We start from the raw sequence: 16,746 nt of genomic DNA on the forward strand, positions 1-16,746 counted from the left end.
CCTGGACACTGAGGTCCCCATGGCAGCCCAAGCAAAGGTCTCCAGGGGGACTAAGTCATGGCCAGGTTCACCAGTGGAAGGAGAAACAGCAGGGGCACGGAAGAGGAGCTGCCCAGGGCCTGGGCCAGGGATTGCCAAGTGTCTTCCACACAACATCCAAATGGGTGCATGGGGACAGGAGAAGGCAGCGGCTTGACTAGAGGACAGTGGCGAGTCAGCCGCTGGGCTAGGAGGAGAGCCCAGCAGTGACTCCCCAGACCTGGTCTGGAGAAGCGAAGCCCGCTTGAACAGCTGCTGGGTGTCTTCTCCCAAGCCCTGGGCCTCCCATCAGGGCTGGTAGGGAATGGCTGGGAACGGGGGGCCACCTGGGTGAGCTGGTCAGACACCACACAGCTGAGAAAGCATTGCAGGGCTTAAAAAAATATTCTCATATTTGGTGATGTGACCCCTGTGTGACCTCTGGGGCCGACTTCTCCCCCTTCAGATCAACCTTGGCTGGGGACGGATGAACGACTCAGCTCTGGGCCAGGATCCCACTCAGAGGCTAACAGCCCAGTGTTGACAGACTCAAGGGAGAGAGGCTTGTTAAAGCCACTGGGATGAGGAATGCTGGGGGAAGGCGTGCAGGAGAGATGCTGGCAGGCCTCCCCCTGGTCTGAAGACCCTCCTGTACAACCCTGGAGTTGGTGGACAGCCTTTACCATCTCAGAAAAATAAAAACAGCAAATGGTAGGGCAAACGGAGGAGTCCGGTGTCAACCTATGGAGACTGAAGAGCTTAAGGAATGGAGGATTCCTGCCTCTCCAGCTCCTCCAGGAAGCAGGGAATGTCCACTGTGCTTACTCTGGGGTTGCAGACAGCCCTGCCTTTCTGGGCCGGGGCCTTGACGTTCCTGGGGCTGGAGAGATGGGGCAAGGAGGAGCCTGGAGGGCAGGTGCAGGCGCAGGAGCAGGTGGGTGTGGAGGCCTGTCTGGGGCCACTCCACAAGCTCCGGAAAGGGCCCAGATTCCCTCACTTTCTGCCTTTTTCTCTCAGGCTCTCCTTTGTCTCTCTTCTCCCATGTGGGGTGTCTCTGCCATGCCACTTCCCCAAGAGATAACAGGCCTGGGCTGGAGGCCAGAACAAGGTGCCAAGGCTGGGAGTGAGGGCTTCCAAGGCTGTTGAAGGCTGATGCAAGAAAGTCATCCTAGCCCCTCCCAGCTCCTCTGGGACCAACAGGGAGTGTTCAAGCAGCAGCCAAGAGAACAGAAGTCTGGGTCTCTTCAGTCCTGGGGCTGCTGCATCCAGTTCCTTCCTGATGCTCTGCCCCCAGCAGGCCTGGGTACACAGGGGTCAGGGGAGACACCCTGGATCCCGGAAGCATGAGTGAGAGATCCCTGTAGGAGGTGAGGGCAGGCCTCTCTGTTGGGGTCTCCCTCCAGAGGAGCCTGGTGTCCCTCTTGGCCCAGCGGAGTGGGCCCTCACTGGTGACTATATGAGCCTGACCCCAGGCCTCCAGGAGGTCCTCAGACTCCTGGGGAGACAGGCAGCCCCAGAGGGAGACTCAGAGGCCCACAAGTAATTACAAGCCCAGGTTCCCACAAGCTAGGGAGCTGCCTGTGACCACAGTGGCAAGACCCTAAAGAGGAAGGCGGGCTGCCAGTCAGATGCAGAAAGTGCTGACTGCTTTGGGGGCGGGGCGGGGAGGAGGGCTGGTGTGGGTGTTGGCTTCACAGCTGAGGACTGGCTGGCCTGGGGGCAGGGGCAGGAGCAGCGGGTTTCCCAGGGCTCCCTGGAAAGGGCCTTGAGAAACCCCTTGGTGAGTTAGGGTGCATGCCTGGGGAGCGGGCCCCAGCCAGCCTTCCCGGGAGCTCCCCTGTGAGCTGGCCCCTGTGGTGGACCACACTAATGAGCCCATAACACAGGCCTTTGATTAAGCAGCTCCCGGCACAGCAACTTTATTGAAACATGCCGAGGCCTGCGGCTGGTTCCCACAGCTCCCGTTCCCGGGGCAACGGCGCCTGGGAGGGGACCATGTGCTGGGAGTCAGCAGGCCGAGTGCTCAAGCTCACTGAGGGGCTGTCAGGGAGGCGAGGGGGAGCAGGGCTGGAAGGGAACACCAGTAGCCGGAGGATCAGGGGCTTGGGAATCAGGGTTGGGTCCAGAGCTTTGTGGGGACTCGGGGGAACATGACATCTGCCGAGTCCTCCGGAGGCCCGGGTCCCCAGGCTGCTGAGAACTGGAGATGCTGACTACCCCCCATCTCTGCTGTGGGCAGGAAGATGTTCCAAGGGGGCTGGCGGGGCTCCAAGGACAGGTTCAGAGTTGAGCATGAGAAAGGCAACTGGGCGAAATTTCTTCTTGAGTTTGGGGGAGACTCTAGTTCCTACTTTCCCAAGAGAATGTGCTTAACCTTCAATACACAAAAGTGCTATCTGAGGACACTCCTGCTGTGACCTGTCAACACACTGTCACCTGCTAGGAATGATGACCTGTGACCTCTCAGGGGCTGGGGGTCTCCTACACGGTCCCTCGTTCCCCACTCCTTCCCAGCTCTGCCCAGGTAGAAGGCCTACCCCCTCCCTGCTCTCCACAGAGGCAGCCCGGTGCCCTGGGACACGCTGGGGCTGGGGGGAGGCCCTTTCCACTTGTGCTGGGCTAATTTCAAATGTTATACTTCAGAGCTTTTGCTACAGCAACTACCAACACCACATGGACAGAAATCTAATGTTACCAAGTGGGACTTTTAAAATGTATTTATAACTTTATGGTTCAAAGTAATTTTGTTATGAAACAATGTAATAACAACAGTGGAAAAAGGCAAGATAATTTATGGAACACAATATCCCTAAAGCACCGGCTTCCATTTCTACCTCAGCTTAGTCTGGGGAGCGTGGTTGGTGTCCTTTGTTTGCCGTTTGTTTTAATTAAGGGTTAGCGTTTTTGGTGGGGAGGGGCAGGGAGGAGCTGGCCTGAGGGAGAGACACAGACACTCAAAGACTCAAAACATGCCTATATTAATGCTGTATACACTTCACAGACCCCCACAGACCAGGCTAAACCCACAGAACCGGCCAAGTTCTCTCCCCCTTTACAGTCATCCCTCCGCCCACCTGCACCCTCCACCATAGGCCACAAACAAGGCAGAGTCACCTGTTAGAGCAGGGTCAGATTCCCTTTCTGAGAGAGGTAAGGTAGAGTGTTCCTCCTCCCATGCCCCCATCAAACAAACAAAAAAGGATGTTGTTCCTCTAATACATCCGGGAGTGGGAATCAGGGTTGGGCCAAGTACCCGTTAGAGACCTGGATGGGGCTGGGGCTGGAAAATGGCCTATGGCTCTCAGGCCCCAGCACCCCACTGGGCAATGGCTTGAAGCTGTGCTCCAGCCAGAACAGCAAAGGAGGGACAAAGTATTCCGGAAAAGCCAGCAGGTTTCTGCACAGAGAAGCTGGGTGTCCATCAGGAGGAAAAGGAGAACCATTAGATGGGGCAGGCTCTGTGTGCCAACGCTTGCCCATCTCAGCCCAGCACCCGGTCCAGGTCCAGATGCCCACTTTCTAGGAATTCTGGTGGGCTTTCCATATAGCACGAGAGTGGCCTCCACACTTCCTCCCATCCTGCTTCACCCTCCCGCTTCCTGTTCCTTGGTTTACCCAGTGGTGCAGAAAGCCTCACATCCCTCAAACCTGAACTTCCGTGGCAAACAGAATTATCAACGGCCAGGGCCTGGAGAGTTATCGCGCCTGCCTCAGGGTATGGGGGAGAGGCCAGGAAGTGCTTCTGGAGCTGATGGGCTAGGCAGTAGCATCCACACTCCACACGGCATCTCACAACCAGCCCCTCAGGAAGAGGAGCCACCAAGAGCTGCCAAGGGAGGACCGGGAGGGGGCGGGCACAGGAAGGACCCGCGGACAGGAGGGAGGGAGAAGAAAAGGAGCCTTCTCACTTGTAACCAGGGTCCATGAGCTGCGTAAGGGTGCTCTTCGGTGGCAAAGGCGCCTTCTACTCCCGTGGAGACAAAGGTGATGGCCATGTCACCTGTGATACTTTTATATGTAAAGTGCCGTCCGTGCAGGAGCCTGCCCCTGGGGGTGGGAACATGAGACAGTGAGAGCGGGCCTGGCCAGGGCTCAGGGACTGTGGAGGCTACTCTCCCCGGGATGGGCTGTCTGGCAAATGCCCTCCTGACCGACCATCTGCCCACTAACAGGGGCCTGGAACTAAGCACGTTCGTCTCAACACCTCCCACGAGAAGCCTCTTACAAGTAGTTCTCTACTGTTACCCTTCCAAAGTGCTCAAGGCTAGCAGATACTGGAGCAGCATTTAAAGGGCCTGAAAGGGGATGGGAGTCAACCTCCTTCGTGTCCTGGTGAGGAGACCGAGGCCAGAGAGGCCAGTTAGTAATGTGCCCAGGGTCAGGCCCAGAGCTAAAAGGAGGATCGTGCCCCACCTTTGTTTGGAGGGTGGGGGTGAGGAAGCACCTAAACGAATTTCCCACACCCTGGGATGATGGCCTAGTGCCCTCACAGAACAATCCTGTGTCCGGGGCACGGTCTTCCACCTCCTCCTGGCTCCCCACAAGATTTAAATGGCTACCAAGGCCACATCTTTAAAAAAAATAAAAATAAAAATAAAAAAGCTGAAGCCAAGTGGAGTCATTCTGAGGGAGCCACAAGAAGTTACTGTTAATCCCATGTCTGAAAATACACCTGGGGGAAGGGCAGGCAGGGGCAACGAGTGGGCCAGAGATGCCAGTCAGCAAAGGAAGCAAAACCTGCTCTTGGCTTTCTCACGTTGCCTCAGATTAACCCTTCACCAGTCTAAGGGCCCTGAGCCTGGGCCAGAGAGGGAGCTGGAGAGGAAATCGTTGGGGTCCTGGGGCGGGGGCGGAGGCGGTGCGGGGGCCTGGCCAGACCCTGATCGCTCTTGCCCACTTGCTCTCGTTGCCCTACTGGGCAAGGCTGGTTACCACACAGGGTCCTTCCTCAGGTTCCAGGGACAGTGGGGATGGTCTAAACCAGTGCAACCCCTTTCTTCCTTGTCACTGCCGTCTGAGTTGAGAGTTATCCTCGCTGCTTCTCCTGCTATAAAAGTGAGGGTGGAACCCCTGAGGGCTGTGGAGGAAGCCAGCTGCAACAGGTTCAGCCCTGTGCAGCATCCCCATGCAGAGAGCTGAATTCTGGCCACAGGGGTGGGTTTCTGGCACTGTGGACAACAGCACGAGGGACACAGCTGGGCTTCTGGGTCCCTCAAGGAGTCTGCTGTGCGGGCCACGGGGCTTGGAGAACTGAGTGTTCTGCATGGAAAAGCAGCAAGGAGGAGAAAATAGAGTCCCACCCATCAGATTCCCCTGTCCTACTACCCCAGTGCTACTGGGGACCCTGCCAACCCTGACTCTGGGCTGGTGGGATGGCAGGGCATCTGAGACTCCCTAGGTCACTGAACCTTCGTAAGGGAGCAGGGCTGAGGGACACTTCTCTGGACAAAGGAGCGCTCTCCAGCGCAGTGAGGGCTACTGGAGGGTTCAGGGTCCACGGGCTCCCCCAAAGGCCCAGGATGGAGTGGCCTGACTAGCTCTCCTCCCACCCTGGGTCCCAGACTCTTCCTCAGTGTACGGGGCAAGCACAGGCCTGGTGGCTCCTTGAGGCCAAGTTGTATGCTGTGGGGCTTACCTTAGGCAGAGAGGAATGAGGGCTCCTGACTCCTGGTTGAATTTCAGATGTACGCTCTCGAGCTGCCGCGTGCGGATCAGCTCATGGGGAATAATGGCCGTGGAGCTGTCACTTTCCAGGCTGTCTTTGCGGCTCCTGCGAAGCAAGCACAGGAACAGGTTCAGCACAAGGTGAACACCGCAGGACAGGAGGCTCTCAGGCCAGGCTCCTGAGGAATGACAAGGATGGTGACTGATGATGAAGATGACAACAGCCACCATTTACTCACTACAGGCTCGCCAAGTGCCAGCCCTGCGTGAGGCACCTCTCGCTGATTACTCCTCACGGCGCCCCCGTGAGGTGGGCACTATTATTATGGCCCTTTTACAGATAAGGAGCCGGGGATCTGGGAGGTGACCTAATTTGTCCAGGTCGCACAGTGGGGACTGTGGAGCTGGGATTTGGTTGCAGGTAGTTCTGGCTCTGAAGCCTCATCTTTGGCCAACACTCTGTATAAAAGCTTATGTCACAGTGGTTTGTTCTTCCCTAAGATAGCATCAGGGGCTTCTGGGAGCCCTTCTTCCCCTGCCCTAGAGCCTCAGATCCCAAGTTCTCCAAGGCTGGGGTGCTACAGTGCCAGAAGACATGGCTCCGAGAGCTTCCTTCCTGCTGACCCTGAAAAGGCTGACATCAGAGCAGGCTCAGAGCATGCACACTCCTGCTAATGGCCAGCAGCTGCCGTGACATACACATCCTTCATCCAACAGGAAATGACACAGTCCTCATCGAGGGGTGGAAACCAGGCTCTCAGGAGTCAGATCAGTGAGCTTAGCTGGGCAGCAGGACCGGGCTACCACCCTGCTGGGATACGAGGCCCCAGGAACCCTGTACCACATTCCTCTCGATTGTGGTGCCAGCCATGGCGAACTGTCACTGCTGCCTCACGCTCCCTCCTGTCCTGCTTCCCACCCACAGCTTGCTCCACAGCTGGGCCACGGGGTCCCTTTGCAATCTAAGATTTGCTCTTTCAAATTCAGCTGCCCCCACTGACAACCTCTCAAATCTGCCTCAGCCAGAAGTGAGGGTTACCCACTGATCTCATTCAAAAGGCCAGATCCTGGTTTGGACTGTGAATCTCAGAACAATTCCCCAAGTGAACAAAATACTGGGTGAGAAGCTTTAGTTATTTATCGTTGAAGCGGCAATAGCCACCCAGGATATCTGGGCTTGACAGTCACACAGCCATTGGGGGCCCGACCTCCTTACACACTGCGGGGCTGAGCGCTGGGGCCTGTGGCCCAATGAGGCACCCCAACACTCAGAGCACCTCCCCAGAGGGAGGAGGATGTGAGGTCAGCAGGCAGGATGGAGGGTGACATCAGACAGCACAGGGGACTGATCTTTCACAAAGTGGTCCCTTCCTCTGGTTTCCAAAGCCAATTCTGAAACTGCCCTTTGCCCTAGTGTCTCCTTTGACAAATCCTTTCACAAGACCTGTGCAGGAGACAAACATGCTGGCCAAGAGGGTCACAGAATTTCAGGGCTGGAAGGAAACTCTGAGGTTGTTTAATCTACCTCTTTCCTTTACAAAAGAGAGCCGGTAATGCAACCAAGGCCACAGAGCTGGGCAGTGGCAGGCCATCGTGGGAGCCTAGGACCTCTGACCAGCTCACTTCCCCTTACACCCGGGCTGCTACGCCTCCCTTCTGAGGAGAGCAACACCAAACACCACCCTTGGGGCTCGGACAAAAGCAGGACTCAAGAAAGACAGCAGCCTTCTTTGGTGAGCCCTTACTCTCCTCCAGAGTAAGGAGTCCATAGATTCACTCACTGAGCCGTCACAGCAAGGACTCTACACCAGGTAGATTCCCCTATAGGTAATACTTCTTGTACAGGTCAGGAAACCCGTGGCTCAGAGAAGTGAGGTGATAAGCCTACAGTCACAGAGTTAGTTTAAGAGGAAAAGCCAGGGTGTGACTCTCACCATCACTTCCCTGTGCTACCTCTGAGACACACCACCATCCCAAAAGGCCTGGCTGCCAGGTGGGGCCTCCGAGCTGGTGGGCCTCTCTGACACAGGCAGAAATGCTGATGAATAGCAACTGGGGGTGGGAGCAGGGGCGTTGGGAGAGCAGAATCAACAGCACACAGGGCTAGAGATGTCTCAAGCTGGAGGGAAAAATAAATTGTTGAAAGTCAGCTAAAGTCACCTTGGTAACTGCTACAACACACTCACCCGGAACGAGGACCTCAAACCCAAGTGCAAACAGCTTTAAAGAAATGGAAAAGAACTTAATCATCTGAAGAATTAATGTGACAAGTGCCCACATTTACACCTCCCACCAACCTTCAATCATTTGAAAACGTACTTTAATCTTTTAAGAGAAAAAAAAAAAAATTGCAAAACGCTAGATCTGCAGTCCTGGAGCTTGGGTATTTCCGGCATGCTGCTTCAATGGAAACGCGGCTGCTCCACATACACACACGCAGGAGCCCAGCTTTTTGCTGATTTGTTTTTTCTGGACATCGATGCAGAAGCATGAATTATTTGTGTGGGCTGGGTGAGGTATTAAATCTGCAGCCGACACAGGTTTGCAATGTTTTGCATGGTTGTCAGCTTAATCTTAGTCATAAAAAAATAAGTAGTGTGCTCGCCAGCGTGGCCTAATTTTTCAGCTGGGCTGTTTTCTCCCTGAGTTCCTAGCAGAGGGGAAGGCAGAGCTTGAGGGCTGGAAGGGAGAATGGCTCCTAGGGAGGCATGGAGGCCCATAACTGCTGGGGGCTGCTAGGAAGATGGGGCCAGGGGATGAAGGATGCTCTGGGAGGCAGAATGGCTAACAACATAGGTTTGGGGTTTGAGTCCCATATGACCTTGGGCAGATAACTTAGCCTCTCTCTAAGCTTCACTGTCCTCTCGACGGGAAGAATAACAATACCCTTTCCTTATAAGGATTAAATGAGATGACCCAGGTGAAGCATCGAACAGTGCCTGGGATATAGTAGGTGCTCAAAATGTTAGCTGGCTGCCTCTAGAACTCTATCTGCTCCTCACGCAGGAATGCTGATAGCTTAATAGAGACTTATTTGCCTTTACCCTGGGCCCAGAATCCAACTGCCTCTGGCCAAGTCAGTCCCCCATTCTGAGCAAAGGTTCTTGCCCTGGGCTTGGAAGAGGGGACTTCTGAGATGGGGCAGCAGCCACTGTGGGCCCTGGGCAACCGCTGGTGTTCTGGGAAGGCCCAACTACAGGCCAACAAAACCCCCTGAGGCCTTTGTTCTGCTGAGAGACGTGCTGGCAGGACCGCCTTCCTACACAATGAGCGCAATCAGCCTTCCTGCAATTCTCATCTACTGGTCCTCAAGTCGCCGAGAATTAGTTTAATCCATCCTCCATGACAGCCGTGTAAATCCCCGAGGCTGCTCACAGACCAAGAGGAGTTTCTCTTTTCCAGTATTTGTAGCCCCAACTTTCAACTATATTCTTAAGATAAGGTCCTGAAATCTTCCATTCATCCAAGTCACTCTCCCTTGGATTCGCTCTAGCTTGTCAAAGCCCGAGTGTCATGTCCAGAAGTGAAGTGTCATGTGTGGAAATAAATACAGTATGTGGTTTAACCAGCAGATCACAGAAGGACTGTGAGCTTTCTTGTTTGGGATACTTTATTTCTATTAAAACTGTCATCCAATTGTCTATTCTTTGTAACCTCAGCATACTACCATCTTATACCACACTCCCTCTGTCAACAAAATCTCCCTCGGGCTTTCTCCCCTGGACTGAGCTTAGACCTCTTCCCCCCTAGCTTGTATGTACTCTAGATGATTTGGAGCTTAGAACAGAAATCTGCATTATCTGGCTAGGGTGTCAAGCAGTCTGGATATTTCTGAAACCTGACTCTGGCACCCATCATATTGGCACTCCCCCCCTGACTTCACATCACTGACAAAACTGATAAACTTGCCATCGATGTTCTCATCCCAGGCTTTGATTAAATAGTGAGTAGGACAGGGCCAGGCAGACAAGCTGACAGACTGACATCATCACTCTTTGGGTATGCTCATCCAACTGATTATAATCAACCCAACCATTCCATCACTAAGCCCCTCACCCTCCTGCATGCTCTGTATAGACATTTCTCTGTCTTGCCAGCAGTGATGTCAGAAGACACTCTCAAAACATCTTGCTAACCCCCACCTATACAAGGTCTACAGCACTTCCTTTATCTACCAAATAGAAATAGGTTAAGTGTTTCTAAAAAGGCAGTGAGGATGGTCCGGCAGGTCTGACTCTTTGTGAATGCATGCTGTCTCTCAGGCCTCACTGTTTTTCCTTAGAGAGTGTTCACAGCCTACTCGCTGAATAATCTAGCCCAGAGTTTTCCCTGTGAGTTGACACCAAGCTCACTAGTCTAGAGAGTGCAAGATGCTTTTTGCATCTTGAAATTTTTGAGTGCTTTCAGTCTGTCAACACCTCTCTCCCATTCCCTCAGAGATTACTGACAACAGCTTCCTGAATCTCATCTGCCAATTTGACTGGTATTCTGGGGTGCAATACATGTGGACCAGGAGATCTGAAATCATGGCTTCAATCCTCTTATCGATGCCCATATGACTCTTCCTAGTCTAATAACCATTCTTTTTGAGATGGAAGCACAATAGAAGTAGAGGAAATTTTTGCTGCCTCTCTGCCTCTGATTAACATTACTCTGTCCAAACAATGGGGCCTAGGTTTTCTTCTTCTTGTTCCAAACAGAACTATGAAAAACAAAGTCCGTTTTGCTAATCATAGCCCTTTTTTGCAAGACTTAATTTTTCTTGAGTTTCAGCTTTTCTTGATCCTGTTCCTTAAAGTGTCTGTTGGTATAACATACTTCCCTCTCCAGCTTTTGTTCAAATTCTTCAAAAATATTCTGAGTTACGTAAAGAATTCTCTACATATCTCTACTGGTCCCCAGAGGTATTACACCTCTTTTTAGTTTGCAGGGGACTTTCTGCAATAATAGTATTAAGGGGTACCTTTAACTGAGTGTACACCATGATGCCAGATCCTATGCTAAATGCTTTATATACTTTATTCCTTTCATTTCTATAACAACCCTATAAATAGGTATTATTTTTCCCATTTTACAGATGAAGAAACTGAAACTCAGTTACTTAAATAACTAGTCCAAGATCACACAATGGGCAAATAAAGGGCTGAGACAAAAACCCCAGGTCTTCCTGACGCCAGCTAAAGTGTAACCACAATATTTTTCCTTAAGAGCCTCCCATCCCTCTGAGTGGTCTTTCCTTCTGGGGTTTCAAAGGCCATGAAGACACATCTATTTTTTTTTTCCCCTGAACTCTTAAAAGAATTGCTTCCTAGAAGCCACGGCAGGGCTCCCCAAAGGGTATTTGATGGAATTTTAATTTAAGAGAAGCTTCTAGAAGAGCAGATGTGGCAAAGGCTGGATGCAATACACTGCATCTCAGATTAAAGATTCATAAAATGTTGGCATTTCGAAGACTCTGCGGAGGACTACAGAGGGCAAAGGAACCGGTTTCATTTGTGTAAGCGAGTCTCTTCCAAGCTTAGCCACAGGAACCCCTTTTCACTTAATCCCCAACCGACCCCCGGAAAAGGCTGTGGGGACCCTCCCTCTGGGGACCACTGGTCAGGCAGTGCTCTGACAAGGCCCAGGGTTTTCTCTCCTGAACCCTGCTCTGCCCAAGCGCTTTTTCCCAAGGCCCTGTCATCCCACTCCATCAGCTTCCTTGCCGGTCAGAGTCTGGTGCACAGCCAAGGCGCCTCGTCATTTCCTTCACCCAAAGACAGACGCCCTCAGGAGGCCTGTCAGACACTTATACGATGCTCACCTTCAGCTCTCAGCCCGATGCCGGGGAAGCTGAAGTTCTTCTGAGTGACCAGGGCTTACCTTGGGGCCAATTTTGTGATTTTTACCTGGAATTTTGTGTCATTCTTTCTTTTCACTGTGCAGGGCAAGCTGTAACAGCTCCTACAATATCACTTCTTTGACTTTTTTTACTATTCTTTTTTTAAAGTTGAAAGAGCCAGATAGTTCTATAAGGTTCATTACAATAGTCAGCAGTCTTCCCACTCCCCACTCCTCGGAGACAACCACCGTCATCTCTGTTAGCTGATTCTTTTGGTATTTTCCTCAATACCTCTAATATACTTTCTTTCTACTTCCTGGTATTCCCTTTTCAGGCTTTATCTGTTGACTTGCTGCTACAGAAGACGAGCTTTTAGCTCCCTTCCATCCCACCCTCCCACCTTCCCAAGATAACTATATTGTAAGTTTGCTTAGCTCAGTATTAAGTGTTTACATTATTATACTAATGCTATTTACAACTGAGTCATGTAGTATAACGTGATTACTTTTCCTTTCTAGTGTGATTTTTAAATTTTATTTATTTATTTTGTTTTTGGCTGCATCGGGTCTTAGTTGCAGCACGCAGGATCTTTCATTGTGGCGTGCAGGTTTCTCTCTAGTTGTGGTGCGTGGGCTCCAGAGCACGCGGGGTCAGTAGTCACGGTGTGTGGGCTTAGTTCCCCTGTGGCATGTGGGATCCTAGTTCCCCAACCAGGGATCAAACCTGCATCCCCTGCATTGGAAGGCGGATTCTTAACCACTGGACCACCAGGGAAATCCCTAGTGTGATTTTCTATTTTCCTTGTATTTAATAACCGTATTGGTTTTCTAGGTGTTTATTGCTAATTCAATCCTAAACTAACGACCAATGGCCTACAGATTCTCCCAAGACTTTCAAATAGAGCAAATATTTATCAATTTAATCTTCTTTTTTAAAAATTTATTTATTTATTTATTTATTTTGGTCTGCGTTGGGTCTCCGTTGTTGCACGCGGGCTTTGTCTAGTTGCGGCGAGCAGGGGCTACTCTTTGTTGGGGTGCGTGGGCTTCTCATTGCGGTGGCTTCTCTTGTTGCAGAGCAAAGGCTCTAGGCATGTGGGCTTCAGTAGTTGCAGCACACGAGCTCAGTAGTAGTGGCTCGCGGGCTCTAGAGTGCAGGCTCAGTACTTGTGGCGCACGGGCTTAGCTGCTCCACAGCATGTGAGATCTTCCCGGACCAGGGCTCGAAACCGTGTCCCCTGAATTGGCAGGCGGATTCTCAACCACTGTGCCACCAGGGAAGTCCCTCAATTTTATCTTTTTACAGACACTTCTCCAAGGGCTTCCTTGGTGGTGCAGTGGTTAAGAATCTGCCTGCCAATGCAAAGGAGATGGGTTTGAGCCCTGGTCCAGGAAGGTCTCACAGGCCGCGGAGCAACTAAGCCCGTGTGCCTCAACTACTGCGCCTGCGGCTCTAGAGCCCACGAGTCACAACTACTGAGCCCACGTGCAACAACTACTGAAGCCCGCGCGTCTAGAGCCGATGCTCCACAAGAGAAGCCACCACAACGAGAAGCCTGAGCACCGCAACAAAGAGTAGTCCCCGCTCGCCGCAACTAGAGAAAGCCCGCACGCAGCAACGAAGACCCAACACAGCCATAAGTAAATAAATAAATTTATTTATTTATTAAAAAAAAAAAAAAAGAGTAGCCCCCACTCGCCGCAACAAGAGAAAGCCCGTTCACAGCAATGAAGACCCAACACAGCCCAAAATAAATAAATTAAATATCATTTTTAAAAAAAGACATTTCTCCAGAGGATCCTTCCAAACGACTCTAGTCTGAACTGTCTGCCTTCCGTTCTTGTGGCACAACTGTCGTCATGGGATCACCCCTTACCTTCACACTGGTGATTCCTCTCGCCTCTTTCTCATGTTGGATCCTATTTCCTGCTCCCCGTATGTCTTCCTCACTCATTTCGATGGAGCATATCCTCTAGCAGATTTCACTTTTTTAGTATGCTTCTCTCTGACCTGCCACCCTCAGGGGTTTTCAGGCAAATTAAAACACCAGCTTTATTCTGTGCACTGGTATAGAGACTTCCAAGGCCTTCTTTCCAGTTATTTTTTCCTGTGAATTGGCAGGCAACTCCTCCACTTTTATCTTCTTTTACAGGCAGTACCCAGTGGTGAAGAGGTCTGGATCTGGATTCAAACAACCCAAGGTTCAAATTTTGGCTCTGAACTTTATTAATCTTGGCTCATTGACCCAAAATAAGTTATACAATCTACCTAAGCCTCCGTGTTCTTGTTTGTAAAATGGGGACAAAAATAGCCCACAACACAGGGCCTGGCACATGGCGATACTTAATAAAAACTGCTTGCTTGGGACTTCCCTAGCGGTCCAGTGGTTAAGACTCCGCGCTTCTACTGCAGGGGACACAGGTTCGATCCCTGGTTGGGAAGCTAAGATCCTGCATGCCACGTGGCCACAAAAACAAAAACAAACAAACAAAAAAAACCTGCCTGCTTGGTCACAGAAGCTGTCCAGCCCAGGATTCTTCCTGTATTGGGAGCACTGAGGAGTGGTTTGTGGATGGCTCAGAGGCACACCTCAGTCATTCAGCAATTGATCTAAATCTTTCTATGTCTTTCTTTTCTACTACCTGTCTATGTAACACATCCTATATTTACACTTCCCACTGTTTAAGGGGACTTTTTACATATCCTAAGACGCCTTCTCTTTCCAGTATCAGGACAGACTCCTGATTTCTAGTGCTGCAGAGTTTACAGTACAGGCCCCTGTTCACCCTACCCACGCTTCATAGATTGACAGAACTGTATCCATGTTTCCTCTCCACCCTGGTCTCTACAGACTGAAAAGTCTTAATTTTTCCATTTTAGCCTCAGGGTATTGGTCACATTCTATCAATGGCAGCAGGTGTGGAAAGGAGAGGAGCCCAACCACCGAGACTCCTTTTAGCCACAATCCTAGTCCTGTGACAGTGATGACGTCTGCACTGGCCACACGACTTGGGGCCTTTTCCTTGGGGACTCCCGGGAGCAGGAACCAGGGCACCCGGGTTGGCAACTATTCAGAAGTGAAATGGGTTTGGCCTGCTGAGCCCAGCTCAACCTCTGGCTTCTGCCGCTAGCCTGGGAGGTTATTCCTTTTGCTTTCAGGTTGCTGACGAAAGCTCTGAACTTTCCAGAGAAAGAACCACTTGCAGGTTTCCCTTCAGGGCAGGACTGGGACAGGCTGTGGGTGTGGGTAAGGGCACCGGCTCACCTCCACAGTTACTGCTACCATCTGAATTTGGAAAAATTCTCTGATGAGGATGACACACGGAGTAAAAGGCCTTAAAAGGTTATTGGTAAACACCAACAACCAAATGATGAAACTCAGTGTTTTCACTGTGAATATTCCAAGGATGGAACGTGATGATAGAACAGTGGGACGGAGTGTGGTTGAAGAAGACAGAGGGAGGAAAAGTTGTGTTAAGGTTGGTGGATTCCTTCATCAACTATTAACTCTTCTGGGCACCAGGGACCGCCCCCCTTAGGCTTGTGGTCTGAGTCAGGTGGGAGACTAGGACCCCTGCTCTCCTGAATGAGCCTGCTCTAGCCAGAGCTCTTGGCTTTCTGGTTTCTGAGACACTGAGTCATTTCCTCTCTCCAGCTCTCACCTTTGAGCCTTCCTTTTCCTTTCCCTGGAAAAGTGACTCACTACTGAAGTGTTGGGTGACACTGAGGATCAAGGATGGGTGATAAAAATACTCCTGATTGTGCAACTTGAGGAAGAGAGATGCAGTTTGGATTGAGAAGTCAATGTGCCAGCCATGAACTCTGAGGCTGGGGTGTTAACGATGGCCACTGCTTCACCTCTTTGGGGAAGTAGAGCAGAGAATGGAGTTCAAACAGAAATTCACCCAGGCAGGACTGTTGTGGAGCCCTTGTTCTGCCCTTTCCAATGTGTATTTCTGAGAAAGGCACATAAAGGCAGGCACTTGGCAAGACAAATGTGGATCACAGAGGCCTGGGCCCTTCCTCCCATCAGCCTGTGGGGCCTGGCTGGGGCCCTGAAAGCAGGGCTGTTTCTTCCTGGGTTTTCTCTCCAGCGAAAACAAGCGTACTTCCCCAGCGTGGGAGCGGTGAGGGGCGCCAACATGACACACTCGGGCTCCAGGCAGGCCACTGCACTGACATGATAGAGCCCTTTGAGCAGGGTTACCCAAGACTGCCCTGCATGCAGGAAGTGATGGCAATAGCCCAGCTGTTTTTCCCAGATGGAAACTCACCTTCCTTCACCCAATTCACTGGATGCAAACGAGATATTTTCTTCTTCTAATTAATCTTCTTGGGTCTCATAGGCTGAGCAAAACAAAACACAATTTTCTCTAAAGGATGACTCTTTGGCCAGGTCACAAGCTATTCAAGATGGGAACAGAGGCAGCATGGCTACCCATCCAAAAGGCTAAACAGATGGGAGCAGAGACACTCATAAAAGTGGAGAGAAATATATGTGTGTTTTGTGTGCATGTTGGGGGAAGGGTGCAGCTGAAAATGTCACAACAGGAGAAATCATGCTACAAAACCTTAATTTTCCAGAAAATTAAGGCAACAAGCAAAAATTTAAAAAGCCTTAAAAGCTGCTGGTGCAATTCCAGAAGACTGAGAAACTTAGCTCAGCGATGACGGTTAGTTTGCTTTTTAAAGGTGGCTCAACTACAAAGTGTCTCTCCCACAGCCAGGAACCTTCCCCCCCAACACATGTGCACACACATGCATGGGCCCTGCCCCTCTCTGTGGGTGTTATGTGACCCGCAGAGCTCCCTAAAGGTCCCCCAACCTCAATCAGTGACACACTGGCAGGAGGAGGAGGTCCTGGTACACTGATGCAGGTTCCCAGCATCAGAGCAAGTTTACAGAAATGCAAACCTCCCCACGCTATGCACCTGACCATGCACATCCCTGGGGTCACTGTGGGGAGGCTGGGAAGCAAAGGCCAGACTCCACAGAACAGTCCATGTCTAACCAGGTAACCTCAGACAGAGGATGCCAGTGACTTTTTCTCCCTCGACCCGGGTCCTTATAAATGTTGGCAGGCACAGTCCTTAAGCCGGGTTCCCCTCAGTGGCACAAAGGAGTTGCTTCCCAAACTCACGTGGGCAGGCCGTGGGAAGGGAGGCGCCAGCAAGCCGAAGGAGGCTTTTCTCAACTGATCATCTTGGGAAAAGCCAGATACAAATTTCACGGCTGGAATGCAG

General features: G+C 51.3%; 1 protein-coding gene across 3 annotated transcripts in view; it reads right to left on the reverse strand.

Moving 5' to 3' along the window:
- The window catches only part of SUFU (SUFU negative regulator of hedgehog signaling), a 112,074-nt gene that overhangs the window by 10,688 nt on the left and 84,640 nt on the right, over nt 1–16,746 (reverse strand). For all 3 annotated transcript variants that reach the window (XM_059054122.2, XM_059054125.2, XM_059054121.2), the window contains exons 9-10: nt 5,654–5,788; nt 3,927–4,065 (exon numbers count right to left, since the gene is read on the reverse strand). In XM_059054122.2, coding sequence (XP_058910105.1) covers nt 3,927–4,065; nt 5,654–5,788 — 274 coding nt within the window. The remainder of the gene's footprint in view (nt 1–3,926; nt 4,066–5,653; nt 5,789–16,746) is intronic.

This window comes from Kogia breviceps, chromosome 2 (assembly GCF_026419965.1).
Source record: "Kogia breviceps isolate mKogBre1 chromosome 2, mKogBre1 haplotype 1, whole genome shotgun sequence".
Lineage (NCBI taxonomy): Eukaryota > Metazoa > Chordata > Mammalia > Artiodactyla > Physeteridae > Kogia > Kogia breviceps.